The 13,129-nt window shown below is 51.2% G+C and overlaps 1 protein-coding gene across 1 annotated transcript in view; it reads left to right on the top strand.

The window, feature by feature from the left end:
* Positions 1 to 11,787, top strand: part of LOC121584949 (SH3 and multiple ankyrin repeat domains protein 1-like) — a 172,430-nt gene extending 160,643 nt beyond the window's left edge. Inside the window, exons 19-29 of the mRNA XM_045214243.1 lie at positions 4,577 to 4,659; positions 4,859 to 4,983; positions 5,230 to 5,368; positions 5,522 to 5,602; positions 5,968 to 5,976; positions 6,201 to 6,227; positions 6,323 to 6,379; positions 6,568 to 6,680; positions 6,948 to 7,056; positions 7,173 to 10,479; positions 10,576 to 11,787. Of these exons, the coding sequence (XP_045070178.1) occupies positions 4,577 to 4,659; positions 4,859 to 4,983; positions 5,230 to 5,368; positions 5,522 to 5,602; positions 5,968 to 5,976; positions 6,201 to 6,227; positions 6,323 to 6,379; positions 6,568 to 6,680; positions 6,948 to 7,056; positions 7,173 to 10,479; positions 10,576 to 11,524 (4,999 nt within the window). The 3' untranslated portion in view covers positions 11,525 to 11,787. The remainder of the gene's footprint in view (positions 1 to 4,576; positions 4,660 to 4,858; positions 4,984 to 5,229; positions 5,369 to 5,521; positions 5,603 to 5,967; positions 5,977 to 6,200; positions 6,228 to 6,322; positions 6,380 to 6,567; positions 6,681 to 6,947; positions 7,057 to 7,172; positions 10,480 to 10,575) is intronic.
* Positions 11,788 to 13,129: the final 1,342 nt, after the last annotated feature.

Here is a 13,129-nt window from a genome sequence, read left to right as displayed (position 1 = left end):
TCGGACAAGCACACCTGATTCAATCATCAAGCCCTCAACGAGTTGAATCAGGTGAGTTTGTCCAGGGCTACAACAAAATGTGTGCTGCTGGGGGAACTGGAGGACTGGAGTTGAGAAACACTGATCTAGCAGACAAAGTTGCTTGACTCTTCCTTGATCATCTTTGCCAAGAGTAGCCCAACTTGTGTTGTCCTCGCTCACATGGCTGATCACCCCTCCGAATTCGCCCTTCCAGTCCCCTGTTTATTTTCCCTGTTAAAAATAATACCATAAATGTTGACAATGGTTCCCTTCTCCCCCATAGATGGCTTGGTTGTTTAGCAACCAACCCGACACGTGTGCAACTATGAGTCAAAACAGATGAGGTTGGCTTAGACTGTTGACAACATGTAAACTATATTTATTAGCCAAATGTTCTTTAAAACTTAAATACATTTGCACAATGAGCACTTGCTGTCTCTCAAATACATTGCTGCAGTTGTTGGTTAGTTAACTAGCAAATGTTTGCCATATTAGCATAGACATGGCATCAGTCAAAACACCTCAAAACAAGACATGGTATCAATAACAAGATACAACGAACTGAAAAGAACCACCTACGATTCCCATCAAGGCAGCTTCTTGTCATTGTTGCTAGCAATCTGACCGTTCAGAATCATAACAATGCACGCCTTCCGGCCACATCGATGCGCGCGCATCATTTTTGTGACGTTGTCAGCCAACTCTTCTATTGCATCTGTCTAATCAATCCGCTAGCGTCAAACCTCAGCCCAGCCCTAGGCAGCTGCAGTTGTGCTGTGCATGATGAGGGCTAACCGTGCTCTGTGTGTATGTGTGTGTGTCTGTGTGTTTCTACGCGTGTGAGTGTGCGGCACAACGTCCTGACGATGAGTCATGGGGATTTGGAAGTGATGAGCGTTCGTTCGGTCAATCGGCAAGTGTGAGGAGGGACTCCACGGCCCCGACGTTTTGGGTTTACAGTGTGTAGCTGACATTAGCCGTGCGCTAAGAAGCTCTCATTATCAGTCACAAAGTCAATCAGCCTACTAAAGGTTCACTGGTATTTGTCAATGTGAACAATGGCCAGTGACTCAGACGGTGAATGACGTCTGTGTGAAGAGGGAGAGGGAGAGTGCATGTAGGAATGTGTGTAGGACAGTGGTGGTGGTTATGTGGCCGATTGTAATACAGTGGCATTTTTAACCAGATCCAGCAGCAGATGTATGTGTGGCTGCTACTTCCCACTGCATTTGTGTGCTTGGGATAATGTCAATGAGAATTTTGAGTGGGTTTGGTTTGAATGTGAATGTTGTGAGTGCTGTTATCTGCATGTGGTAGTGTGTATTTGGCCGATGAGGTAATCTCTCTGGAGTGGAAATCAGTTGTGTGTGAATCTGCCAGAAGCCAGTCTGTGGACGTTCAAATACACACACCATCCCTGCTTCCTGTTACCCCATTTCCCCTCACATTATATCCATCCCCCCTTCCCCCACCCGCAAAATCACCTATTTTCTCTCTTTTATGCTAAACCACCACTCTCACATCCAGCAAACGCTCCCTCCACTCTCTTGCGCTCTCCCTTTCAACCTCCCTCCCTCTTTCCCACCCTCTCTCTCTCTCCCCCTCTTTCACGCTGTCTCAAGCAGGCAGGGTGTAGACATGCTAGGCCAACGCTCGCTCTCTCTCTCCTCTCTCTCTTCCCATCTCTCTCTCCTCCTCTCCTCCACTCTCGCGGCTCTCTCTGGCTGTGCTCTCGCTGGAAGACCGAGAGGCGGAGGGAGAGGAGGGGTTGGAGGAGATGAGAGGGGGGGGGGGGGAAATGGCAATGGGGGGATGCGGAGAGAGAGATCTGTCTCTCTCTCTCTCCCTCTCTTCTTCGTGGCCGTCACTGGGCCCCAGAAACAGAAGCGTGTGGTTCATTTACAGGTAGCGGCTGTTTCCTCATTCATTGCCTGGCTATGGATGTGAGGAGAGGACAATGGAGAGAGGGGAGAGGTAGATGCAACAGAGAGGCCGTGGATTTGAAAGGCGGATTAATGAGCTATGTATTGTGTTTGTGCATGTGTGTCTGTGTATATATGTGCGTGCGTTAAATCGTCTTTTTCCTGTGTGTGTGTGTGTGTGTGAACGTTTGTGTGTGATGGAAGTGGCTATTAAATGTAGGCTCTGACTGCAGCATGTTTATTTTTGTCTCCCCTCTCATGTATTTCTGAATGTAATCTGAGAGCATTTTGTAAATGCATTTCTAGTAATGTCAGCCGGTGTGTGTTTCGTTCATTTTGTGCCACCATTTCAAATGATTTATTTCTGTCATTCAGTGGTATCATCGATTCCTATTATGTATGTGGATTTTTATAGCTACAGTATATATTGCCATATCTCATGAATTTTGTGTGCCATTCATTTTGTGTTTCATAAATGTGCACCTGTGTTGGATGAAAGCCTTGTATAGAAAGGGAGAGTGGACACAGTGGTTTGTTTGTGATTTCCTTCATTTGAGTGTGTAAGTGGGTGCCAGCGCAGTCACAGTGTGGTTGAGGGTCATTTTGGGACTAGTTAATCTGTGTCTGTGTCCCTGGGTTGTGGCTGCATGTAAGTGTCATTGTGTCTCATGGTTTCATTATATGTATGTAAATGTCAGTGGAGGCTGCTGAGGGGAGGACGGCTCATAATAATGGCTGGAACGGAGCGAATGGAATGACATCAAACACCTGGAAACCATGTGTTTGATGTATTTGATTCCATTCCACTCATTCCACTCCAGCCATTACCATGAGCCCGTCCTCCCCAATTAAGGTGCCACCAACCTCCTGTGGTAAATGTATAAGATGAGTGTGTATGACTAACATGCTGCTTCGTCTGTATAATTGTGGAGGCTACAGAGGATGAGTCAGGAGGGAGGGTACATGATTACACTGTAGGCTACTCTAATACTGTAGACTACTGTAATAATGTAGGCTACTGTAATACTGTAGGCTACTGTAATATGAGAGTGTCATACTGTGATCACTGAGTGTCACACTGGCCAATGGGGAATTAATGTTACTTAAAACCATCATGCACATATAAGGTCCTTTCCTTAACAGCATGGACTGAGAGAACAGGAGCGAGAGGGTTAAATGGTAGACTATTTCAAAGATCCACAGCATCATAGCTACACCTCTATTGCCTTGAGGATAGAATGATACAGTTCTCAGACAGTAGTGGATTGCAACCAGCCATTTGAACACACTGCTACATGTAGATTTGATCCTTTGAGAGGGAACGCGCGAAGGAGTCAGGGTGAGAGAAAAGGAATGAGGTGTGAACAGCAGATGGATGGAAGGCGGCTTTTTGCGTTGGCGAAACACTAACATTGACAGTATGACGGCGCATAAGGGATGGATGAAAGGGAGAGTGCAAACTGCAGACCGTCGGTACGAGAAGTTAGCGGTTGAATCTTCAGCTTTGTAATGGCTCCCATGCACTGCCTGCTCACACCAAGTTCAGCAACTCCCAACAAAGCAAAGACTCTCGTCCTCAGCCATGTTGTACCTTGGTGGATTTGCACATTCAACGGTCGATTGGAGGCCGCGTCAGTTTGAGTTTATTCGAGCAGCTAATGCAGAAAACGCAGAACCGGAATAAGCTGCTTGGATTTCAACCCAATGGATTCAACCACAAGTCATACAGCCACCAAAGAGCCAGACATCCTAATGGAGCTGCAAAACAGCATGAATTGAGGCCGGCTGTGTAGAATTGAGACCTTAAATGAACAGAGATGAAGACCCTGTTGTTGTATATGGCTGTGGAGTCAGTCTACAGTATGCACTGAGCTCTTAGAATTGAGACCCGGCCGGCTGTCTAGGATCGAGACCTCAAATTAACTGGAGACACTGTTGTTGTAGTACAGTACATTATATGGCTACTATGGAGTGTGAGACTACAGTATACACTGAGCTCTCTACATGTGGCAAAACTGCTGTAATGCATCCGTAAATCTGACGAGCAACAGAAGTCCCAGACCTGGTAATGGAGCAATGAAACAGCATGGCCAACTCTGGCTGCCACGCCATAACACTACTCCTACCATCTCATAACAAGATGGCCATGTCAATCATCAATGAAAAAAACAATGAGCCAATGAGAGGTAGCCAAGATAGCTAGTGCATTGAATGCTTGAGGAAAGCTAATGCAGCATTACAGGTGCATGTATAAGTTCCCATTAACAGTGAAGAGTCTATACAGCATTTTTCATATACACTCCCATGTGCTTCCTGGTGCTAGGCAGCATTATGCTGGATTATGGAGAGCTCGCTCCAGTACACTCATCCTCGCCCATCATGACATCAACTCTACCCTGGTTGTCGGGTGTCTTTGTATGTTGGTGGTCTTTGTATGACATGCCTCAACCCCCCCATCTTTTGGTGCAGTGTGATTTCATAATGTGATGCAGTATAGCTGTCTCCCAGATTCAAAAATGCTTTATTTGCATGACAATTAGACTTTCTGCTGCTGAAGAAGTCATGTAGCTTGCGCTCTCTTTTCCCTCTCCCTCTCGCTCTCACTCCACCCCTCCCCGCTTTTTCTCTCTAAGTGACTACATCATTAAGGAGAAGACAGTGCTCCTGCAGAAGAAAGACAATGAGGGCTTTGGCTTTGTGCTTCGGGGAGCCAAAGGTGAGTACGAGCCTCTGGATGTCTACCATCTCCGGCTTCCAAAGTCCTCTACTCTTCTATGTATTTCACTCCTTGTATTTCCTCTCTCACCCATTTCTCCCATCCTAACTCTCGGCCTCCCATCTCCCTTACTTTGACACTATTTTATTACTAATCTCAAATCTCCCTCATCCTCTTGTTCTTGACTTGTTCTCTGCAGCCCAGACTCCAATAGAGGAGTTCACTCCGACCCCAGCATTCCCTGCGCTGCAGTACCTGGAGTCTGTGGATGAGGGGGGTGTGGCCTGGAGGGCTGGCTTAAGGATGGGGGACTTCCTTATTGAGGTATGGATCCGTGGAAAGGCTTGTCACCCTGACAGTTTATGCAGGCCTGGTAATCAATATGGGACCAACTTTTGTAATCACTATCAAATTGTACATTTGTTGATTTGTTTTAGAGTTTGAACTTGTATCGTGTTGAGTGCAGTGTGACAGTTTAGTGTTCTTGACAGCCAGTGTTATCGTGTGTGTGTGTGTGTGTGTGTGTGTGTGTGTGTGTGTGTGTGTGTGTGTGTGTGTGTGTGTGTGTAGGTTAATGGTCAGAACGTAGTGAAGGTAGGCCACAGGCAGGTGGTCAACATGATCAGACAAGGTGGCAACGCTCTAATGGTCAAGGTTGTCATGGTGGCCCGCAACCCGGAGATGGAGGAGACCAACCCCAGGAAGAAAGGTATACTTTTTAGTTTGTTCTGTGTAATGTATACAATTCATGTTTATAACATAGTAATAATAATGCTTGTTCGCAATACCGTAACAGCTACCTTGTGTATGTTTATAATATAGTAGTAAGCAATAAGTTTGTTTGGTCCTTGTCCCTTGGCAGTCCCCCAACAGGCTAAGAGGCTGACTCCTCCTGCCATTGCCCTGCGCTCTAAATCAATGACATCAGAGCTGGAAGACATGGGTAAGACAATGGAAGAAGAAGGGGTTGGGAAGCATAACAAGCAGGGAGCAAAGTATTGTTCACATTAGAATTCTGACCCATAGAAAAGATGTTAATTGAAAAAGTCCATTAAATATTAAGTGAGTTGATGCAGGGAGCCTTGGATTTTTCTGGTATAGGTAAGATTGAATGTTTTAATTACCAATGGCTTAATGAGGAGGACTATGGGAATAAATGTCCTCTTTCAAGTAAATGTATGAACATTTGCTCTATCTGGGAAAGATGTAGATACAGTGAAGTCATTCGCATTGTGGAAACTCTACATTCTGCATATAACCTCTACACAAATTTTCCTTTTTCGGCTAAATCAAATGGACGACTAACAGTGGAGAAAGGTGGGAAAAGGTTGAGTTGTGTGACATCATTGTCATGGCCGTCGTCTTCCTCCGCATCATTATTATCACCACCACATCATCATAGTCGTCATCAGTGTTAATGTACAATATGTACTGTATTCATTTGTGTTATTTTGTAATATTACAGAGATGGCTATAATAGCAGTCTCAGTATACTGTTATAGCCTAATATGATAACCTTCTTTTCTCTAATTATGCTGCAGCTGCCTCTCCATGGAAAAAGAAAGCAGGTGAATATCTTTTATCATTACCTTAATCAGCCCTTAAACCTCCATTCAAAATCAGTCTGCTCAGGTCCTAAGAATATACTACCTCTGCTTTTCAGAGTACGAGTCCTCCCAGGTGCCTGATAAGAAGAGGACAGTCTATCAAATGGCACTGAGTAAGATCTGACCCCTTTCCCCCTTTGTGTTTCAAAAGGCCATCTTTGAACTGGGTGACAATGTGCCTCCGCTTTCAATTGTCTTATGCTTTTGATCTCTCTTCTCTCTCTTCTATCGCTCTTCTATCTTTCATTTCTCTCTCTCTCTCTCTCCTCGCTCTGTCGCTCTCTCTCCCTCCGTCGCTCAGATAAACTGGATGAGATCCTGGCAGCAGCTCAGCACACAATCACATCAGATGGACAGGGACAGCGGGGTCACGGAGGGAAGAGAGACCGAACCAAGAGCATCGCCCCCAATGAGGTACTGCATCATTCTCAGCGTTACCCTACCATGACTGTACCTGCAGGTCCTACTGGCCCTAGGATCTTACCCTCAATTCGGTGCTTGTGTCTGCAACGCTGGATGTGAAATAAACCTCACAGCCTAGGATATTAACTTATTGCTTCCTCCATATTGCACTATATCACTTTTACTGCCAATGCACTTTTAATGCGGCATCACTTCCTCCCGTTCTCTGCATCTCTCCCTGTGTGTCTTTCTCCATTGTGTGTCTTGCAACACATAAAGCCAAGTCATGACCAGTTGGTTGGTGTGGTGCCGTCTGGGTTTGGCTACAACCAGGGTCAATATCCCCCCGGCCAGCCGCATGGAGTAATGCTGCGACAGAAATCTATTGGTAAGTCCTACAGATACAATTACTGTCAAAAAGCTACATTCTGACTGTTGCACACAAACTTTGTTAACTGTTTTCCAACCAGATAGTCTGTTTAACTCTGTGTGTCCCTGTTCCAGGTGTGATGGAGGAGGAGAGGCAGTACCTACACAACCCGGCCATGAAACTGACCCGAAGTCTGTCAGAGGATATCCCCCCTCCCCCCAGCACATCCGCCCCAGAACCCCCCTTATCTGCTGACCCCCATACTGTTTGGAGGGGGGAGCAGTCTGCCCCCCAGCCCCCATCCTCCCAGGCCCAGGCCCAGGCCCAGCAGCAGGCAGGCTGGGACAGGGGAGGGCCTGGCGGGGCCAATCAACAGCACGGCATGGCCCCGACCCTCCGGAGAGGAGGAGGACAATACACAGGGGAGCCCCCGGAGGGGACGAAGAGAGGAGGGGGGAAAATGGGGGCGTTGAGGAGGGGCTACAGTAGTGGTACTCCACCCACGAGCGCAGCTCCCAAAACCCAACAGCAACCCCAGCAGCAGCAGCAGCTGCAGCAGCAGCAGCAGCAGCAGACCCAGCAGCACCAACAGCAGCAGCAAGTGGCGACCCGGGAGAGGGGCGGGGCAGTCAGGGGCGGGGCAGGCAGGAAGGGCGGGAGGGGCCCTCTAGTGAAGCAGCCCACAGTGGAAGGCGGGCTCAGCAGGCAACACCGAGGGGGGCAGGGCCAGGGGGGTAAGCGCTCAGGGGCCAAAGAGAAGAGCTCCATCCCCATCCCCACCATCATAGTCAAGGCCCCCTCCACCAGCAGTGGCAGTGGCCGCAGCAGCCAGGGTAGCAGCGTGGATGCCGAGCAGCCGCCTCCTGACATAGACGATCCTACCTCCCCCACCACCACCCCCGACACCCCCATCAGCCCCGGCCTGCCTTCCCCCGTGGCCCCCTCATCACCCCAGCCCCCTGTCTCTTCTGCCATGCCCCCTTCGACTGTTGCCCCCCAGCTGCCCCCTAACCTGGAGAATCTGGACTTCACCAACCAGTTCAGGGGGGCCTTCGTCGGGGCAGCACGCCGGGACCGGGAACGTTTCCGGGACATGCGGAGGAAGAGTGCTTCCTTCTTCCTCTCCTCCGAAGAGGACATCCAAGGGGAGGCAGGGGGAGGTGAAGGGGTATGGACCCAGCCCCTACAGGGGATGGGGATGGATGTCCCCACCCCCCGCCTCCGCCCCTCCAAGTCCATTGACGAGGGCATGTTCTCTGGGGACAATTACGTCCACTACGCCAGCAGCATGCCCCCTGCCTTCGGGCTGCCTGAGTACCACTCCCCTGTGATGGGCCAGGACGGCCAGCCCAAGTCCGCTCCCTCCAACTATGGCCAAGGCTCTCCAGCCACCACCTTCATCCACCCTCTGACTGGGAAGGTCCTGGACCCCTCGTCCCCCCTGGGCCTGGCGCTGGCTGCACGGGAGAGGGCCCTCAAGGACGACCGGAGGACCCGGCGGGAGGAGCGGCACTTTGGCCGGCAAATGTCCAGCGTGGGGGTGTTTCCTACCTCTCTCCCATCCCCCACGCCGTCCCTGTTCCCCGCCACCACCTCCCCCACCTCCCTGAGCCGCCCGCAGTCACCCAGGATATTACGCTTGGGAGGTGAAGGGGGAGGAGAGAGAGTGGAGAGGGACCAGGTGGCCGGAGCCAGAGAGGGCCTCAGAGTTCGCTTTTCAGAGGACAGAACCAACCAGTACCAGACCCAGTATTATCAACAGAGTCTTAGAGACAGGGAGCCACCTGGTCCGCCCATGCAGCCGCCCGGCCCGCCGCCTCAGCCTGCACCCCGCAGACCCTCGTTCCTGCAGATGGAGAGCAGTACAAACTCTAGCTACATCTCCCAGTACCGCCTACCCGCAGCTCAAGCCCACCCACATGAAGGTGGGGGAGAGGGAGGAGGAGGAGGAGGACTGGGGCTCATGGTTCTTCCACCGCCCGCCCCCTCGATAGACATAGACGATGAGTTTGTCTTTGTTGACCCCCTACCCCCTCCCTTGCAGTTCGCCAATGGCCAAGGCCAAAGAGAACTGCAGAGGGGATACTCTCAACAGCATCAACACTCAGCTCAACACGCCCCTCCCGCTATGCCACCCCCGCCGCCCCCCCTCCCCTCCCCTAAAGTACCTACACAAGGAGGCTTCGCCTCCAACGCCCCCCTCCCCTCCCCTAAAGTACCTCCACAAGGAGGCTTCGCCTCCAACGCCCCTCTCCCCTCCCCCCAGACTGGGGACTCTGCTGCCTCCAGCCTCACGTCCTACGACAGTGAGGTGGCCAACCTCACCCAGTCAGCTCTGTCTCCCTCCCTCCCCTTGCCCCAGATATTCCCCCCTTCCTCCGCCACCACAGTCGCCACCATTTTACCCGCCCCCTCACTCCACAGACCCCAGCCCATGTCCCATGCAGACCCCTTCTTCAGTGGCCCCAACATACCGGTTAACCCTGCTAATATGGGGGCCTCTGCTTCCCCAATGATCTTAGCACAGGACCGAGGCGCAGCTACCCTCACTACGACTATGACCTACGCCACCACGATGACCGTGACCGCCGCCGCCACCACTACCACAGCCTCTGCGGCGTCTTCAGACTACAATGTAGCTGTGACCGCCCCCAGAATCGCCGTCAGTGCTGTGGGCAAGGCAGGCGACCACCACCCCTCCATGATGAAGACTGGAGACTGGCAGACGGAGACGGTGGTGGACTCTGGGATTGAGGAGCTGGACAGCAGCGACCACCATCTGGAAATACTGGGAGTGAGCAGACTGAGGGGAGAGAGAGGAGGAGGAGGAGGAGGAGTGGAAGGGGAGAGAGAGGGTGGCGAGCACCCGGATCCTTACATGACTTACTCAGGTGGACAAACGTTTGAAGCGCACCACACCAAATACACTGCCAACCCCCCGGTGTATCCAAAGACGATGCAGTACAAAGAGGGTGGTATCAAGGACACAAGGGAAGCGTTGCGTCGACAGGCAAGCACCAATCCGCCCTACCAGAGCACCCCACCACACCCCCAGAGACAGGCCAACCCAGAGGAGGAGGCCAGGAGAGGAGAGGGAGGAGCAGCGGACGAGAGGAAACAACGCAGACAGAGTCGATCCAAGATGGAGGATAGCTTCGGTTCCACCCTGGCTGCCTGTCTGGAGCGGCCCAACACCCTGGAGCCAAGACCCTTGTCCTGGAGCGAGGGGGTCGAACCGGGGCAGGGCCTGGAGCGAGGCGGGGGTGGGATGTCTGTGGAGGGGCGCAGGCTGCACTCCCCCCTCTCGGGGGTAAAGGCCAGCATCATCAACGAGCTGAGCTCCAAGCTGCAACAGATGAGCAATAAGAGCACGGAGGACTGGAGTCAGTCTGAGATGCGAGGTCCGAGTCCCATTAATCCGAGGTCGCCCACAATGCAAAGGTGAGGCTGTTGTTGTTAGTCAATTCTAACAGTTTCACTTAGTGACTCCACGGCACTGCCTACTGAGTACAATAACCCTTTTTTCTTCTCTTTCAGATATTCAGGGGATTTCGCTGCCTCGTTTCAGAGCCCCCCCACAGGTCACTCCACTTCCCCCTTACCCACCTCCTCCCCGCAGCATCGCCCGTCAATCTTCACCCCCAATCTCATTGCCACCCCCTCCGGCTCGCCCTCCCACCAGCCCCCACTGCAGCCCAACTGGATCCACTCCCCCTCTCCCCAGATGCCCACCTCCCCCTCTCACTCCTCCCACCCTCCTCTCTCCCCCACTTACTCCCCCTCTCAATCCCACCCGCCTCTCTCCCCCACCTACTCACCCTATCCCACGTCCCCCAAACATCGCACTAAGTACCGTGGAGCCAAGATTTTTGACTTCCAGTCTACCCCTGGTCCAGAGCTGAGATCGTCTATGTCCCGCCGGCGCGCTCCCAGCCCCCTCATCTACTCCACAGACCGCCCAAGCCCCGCACCTCCCAGACCCTCCTCCCTCCCCATACTCCCCAGCACCCCTGTCTACAACACCCCCTTTGATTTCCCCATTCCCCTAACTCCCTCATCCCCAGGTCACACCCTAGGAGACCCCTACAACCCCTCCTCCTCTCCTCTCTTTCCCACATCCCCACAACCTCCCAGCGTCCTCCTGGTCTCCCGCTCCCTCTCCCCCACCCAGTTCCTCTCCGGCGCCTCCTCACCCTCCATGCACCTGCCCCCCTCTCCATCCTGCCTCAGCTACCCCCACCTCACCCCTCCTCCCCCTGCCAAGCCCTTCGCCATTAAGCCCCTGTCCTACTGGACCAAGTGGGACGTGGCCGACTGGCTGGCCTACCTGAACCTGGGGGAGCACCGGGAGCGCTTCCTGGATAACGAGATTGACGGCTCCCACTTGCCCTCCCTCACCAAGGACGACTTCCTGGACCTGGGGGTGACGCGCGTCGGCCACCGCATGAACATCGAGAGAGCGCTGAAGAGACTGACTGACAGGTGAGGGAAGAACGGCAGAGTCAATGACAGAGGCTACATGTCAGCCAGGGGGCAAGTGGAAATAAAGAGAGAGAAAAAGAAGGACCGGATGGAGAAGGAAAGACAAGTGCCTCTTTCCTTCCCTGCGAGCCAGATGAGTCCATCCCCTTCCCTTTTTAGTCGCTAAGCATTTATCCTTAGAGTTAATTTGATACGTTATTCCATCTCTCCCTCTCTCTCTCTCTCTCTCTCTCTCTCTCTCCCTCTCTCTCTCCCCCTCTCTCTCTCTCCCCCTCTCTCTCCCTCTGTCTCTCTCTCCCTCTGTCTCTCTCTCTCTCTCTCTCTCTCTCTCTCTCTCTCTCTCTCTCTCTCTCTCTCTCTCTCTCTCTCTCTCTCTCTCTCTCTCTCTCTCTCTCTCTCTCTCTCTCTCTCTCTCTCTCTCTCTCTCTCTCTCTCTCTCTCTCTCTCTCTCTCTCCCTCCCTCTCCCTCCCTCCTCCCTCCCTCCTCCCTCCCTCTCTCTCTCCCCTCTCTCTCCCTCGCTCTCTCTCTCTCCCTCTCTCTCCCTCGCTCTCTCTCTCCCTCTCTCTCTCGCTCTCCCTCTCTCTCTCTCCCTCCCTCTCTCTCTCCCTCTCCCTCTCTCTCTCTTTCTCTCTCTCGCTCTCTCTCTATGTATATTTCTCTCTATCATTTAATTTACTACCTTCACACCTTATTCATTTTCTATTTATTCTTATTTCTTGATTCACCCCCTCCCTCTTTCCTCAGGCTCTTCTCTCCCATGCATGACCCTAGCCTCTCCCCTGAGCCACAGACAGAGAGTGAAAGATGAGGTGACTCAGGGCTCAGAGAAAGACAGAGAAACACACGGACCGAGATGAATTCTATAGAAGACCATTGGACAGCCTGTGAGCTTGACAAATGATGGAAAAGGCTTAATCACACCAAGAGAGATGTGTTATGAGTGGAGGACAATTGTCCATTTACCCCCCACTGTACAACTACTGATAAATAGGCTTAACACATGGACACATGGACACACAGACACACACACACACATTTGACTGCTGATTCTCACACTCCATCTGCTGCCTGAGGGTTACAGTACCGGGAGAATGCTAACAAGAATCTTGAGATTGTAATGCTGCTACCCATACAGAGAGGGTAAGCCCATGGATATACTAAAGGTGGTGGTTGGGTACCTCTAATAAACAATACGGGCCATTAAATTAATGCGCAAACTCTGATTTTACACATATTAGAGCATGGGATTGGAAGCTATTGTTGGAATGTGTAAAGTCCGAATATGGTCCTAAAATGGAAAAGTACATGACATGTTAAGTTAAAGTAAACAGTAAAAAAAATAGTAAAATAGTGGACTTTTTATACTGAGGTCAGTTTATGCCCTAATTCCCTAGTGATTTCCCAACAAGCTTTCTACGTATTTTACTAACTCTGAGTAACAATATAGCTTACATGTAAAAATGGATTCACAGATCCAAATCATTAATTTGTTTTGTACCAAGTGCTGATTGCAATCATTCATTTCAAACGTGTCAGGGTATTATTGATATTTAATCGTTCAAATTTGTGTGTAACGACGAATACTCTAAAAAACATTCAAAACATAGT

Source organism: Coregonus clupeaformis, chromosome 1 (genome assembly GCF_020615455.1).
Source record: "Coregonus clupeaformis isolate EN_2021a chromosome 1, ASM2061545v1, whole genome shotgun sequence".
Taxonomy (NCBI): domain Eukaryota; kingdom Metazoa; phylum Chordata; class Actinopteri; order Salmoniformes; family Salmonidae; genus Coregonus; species Coregonus clupeaformis.
The sequence above is the reverse complement of the archived record's forward strand: the minus strand, read 5'-3'. Positions and strand labels throughout refer to the sequence as shown.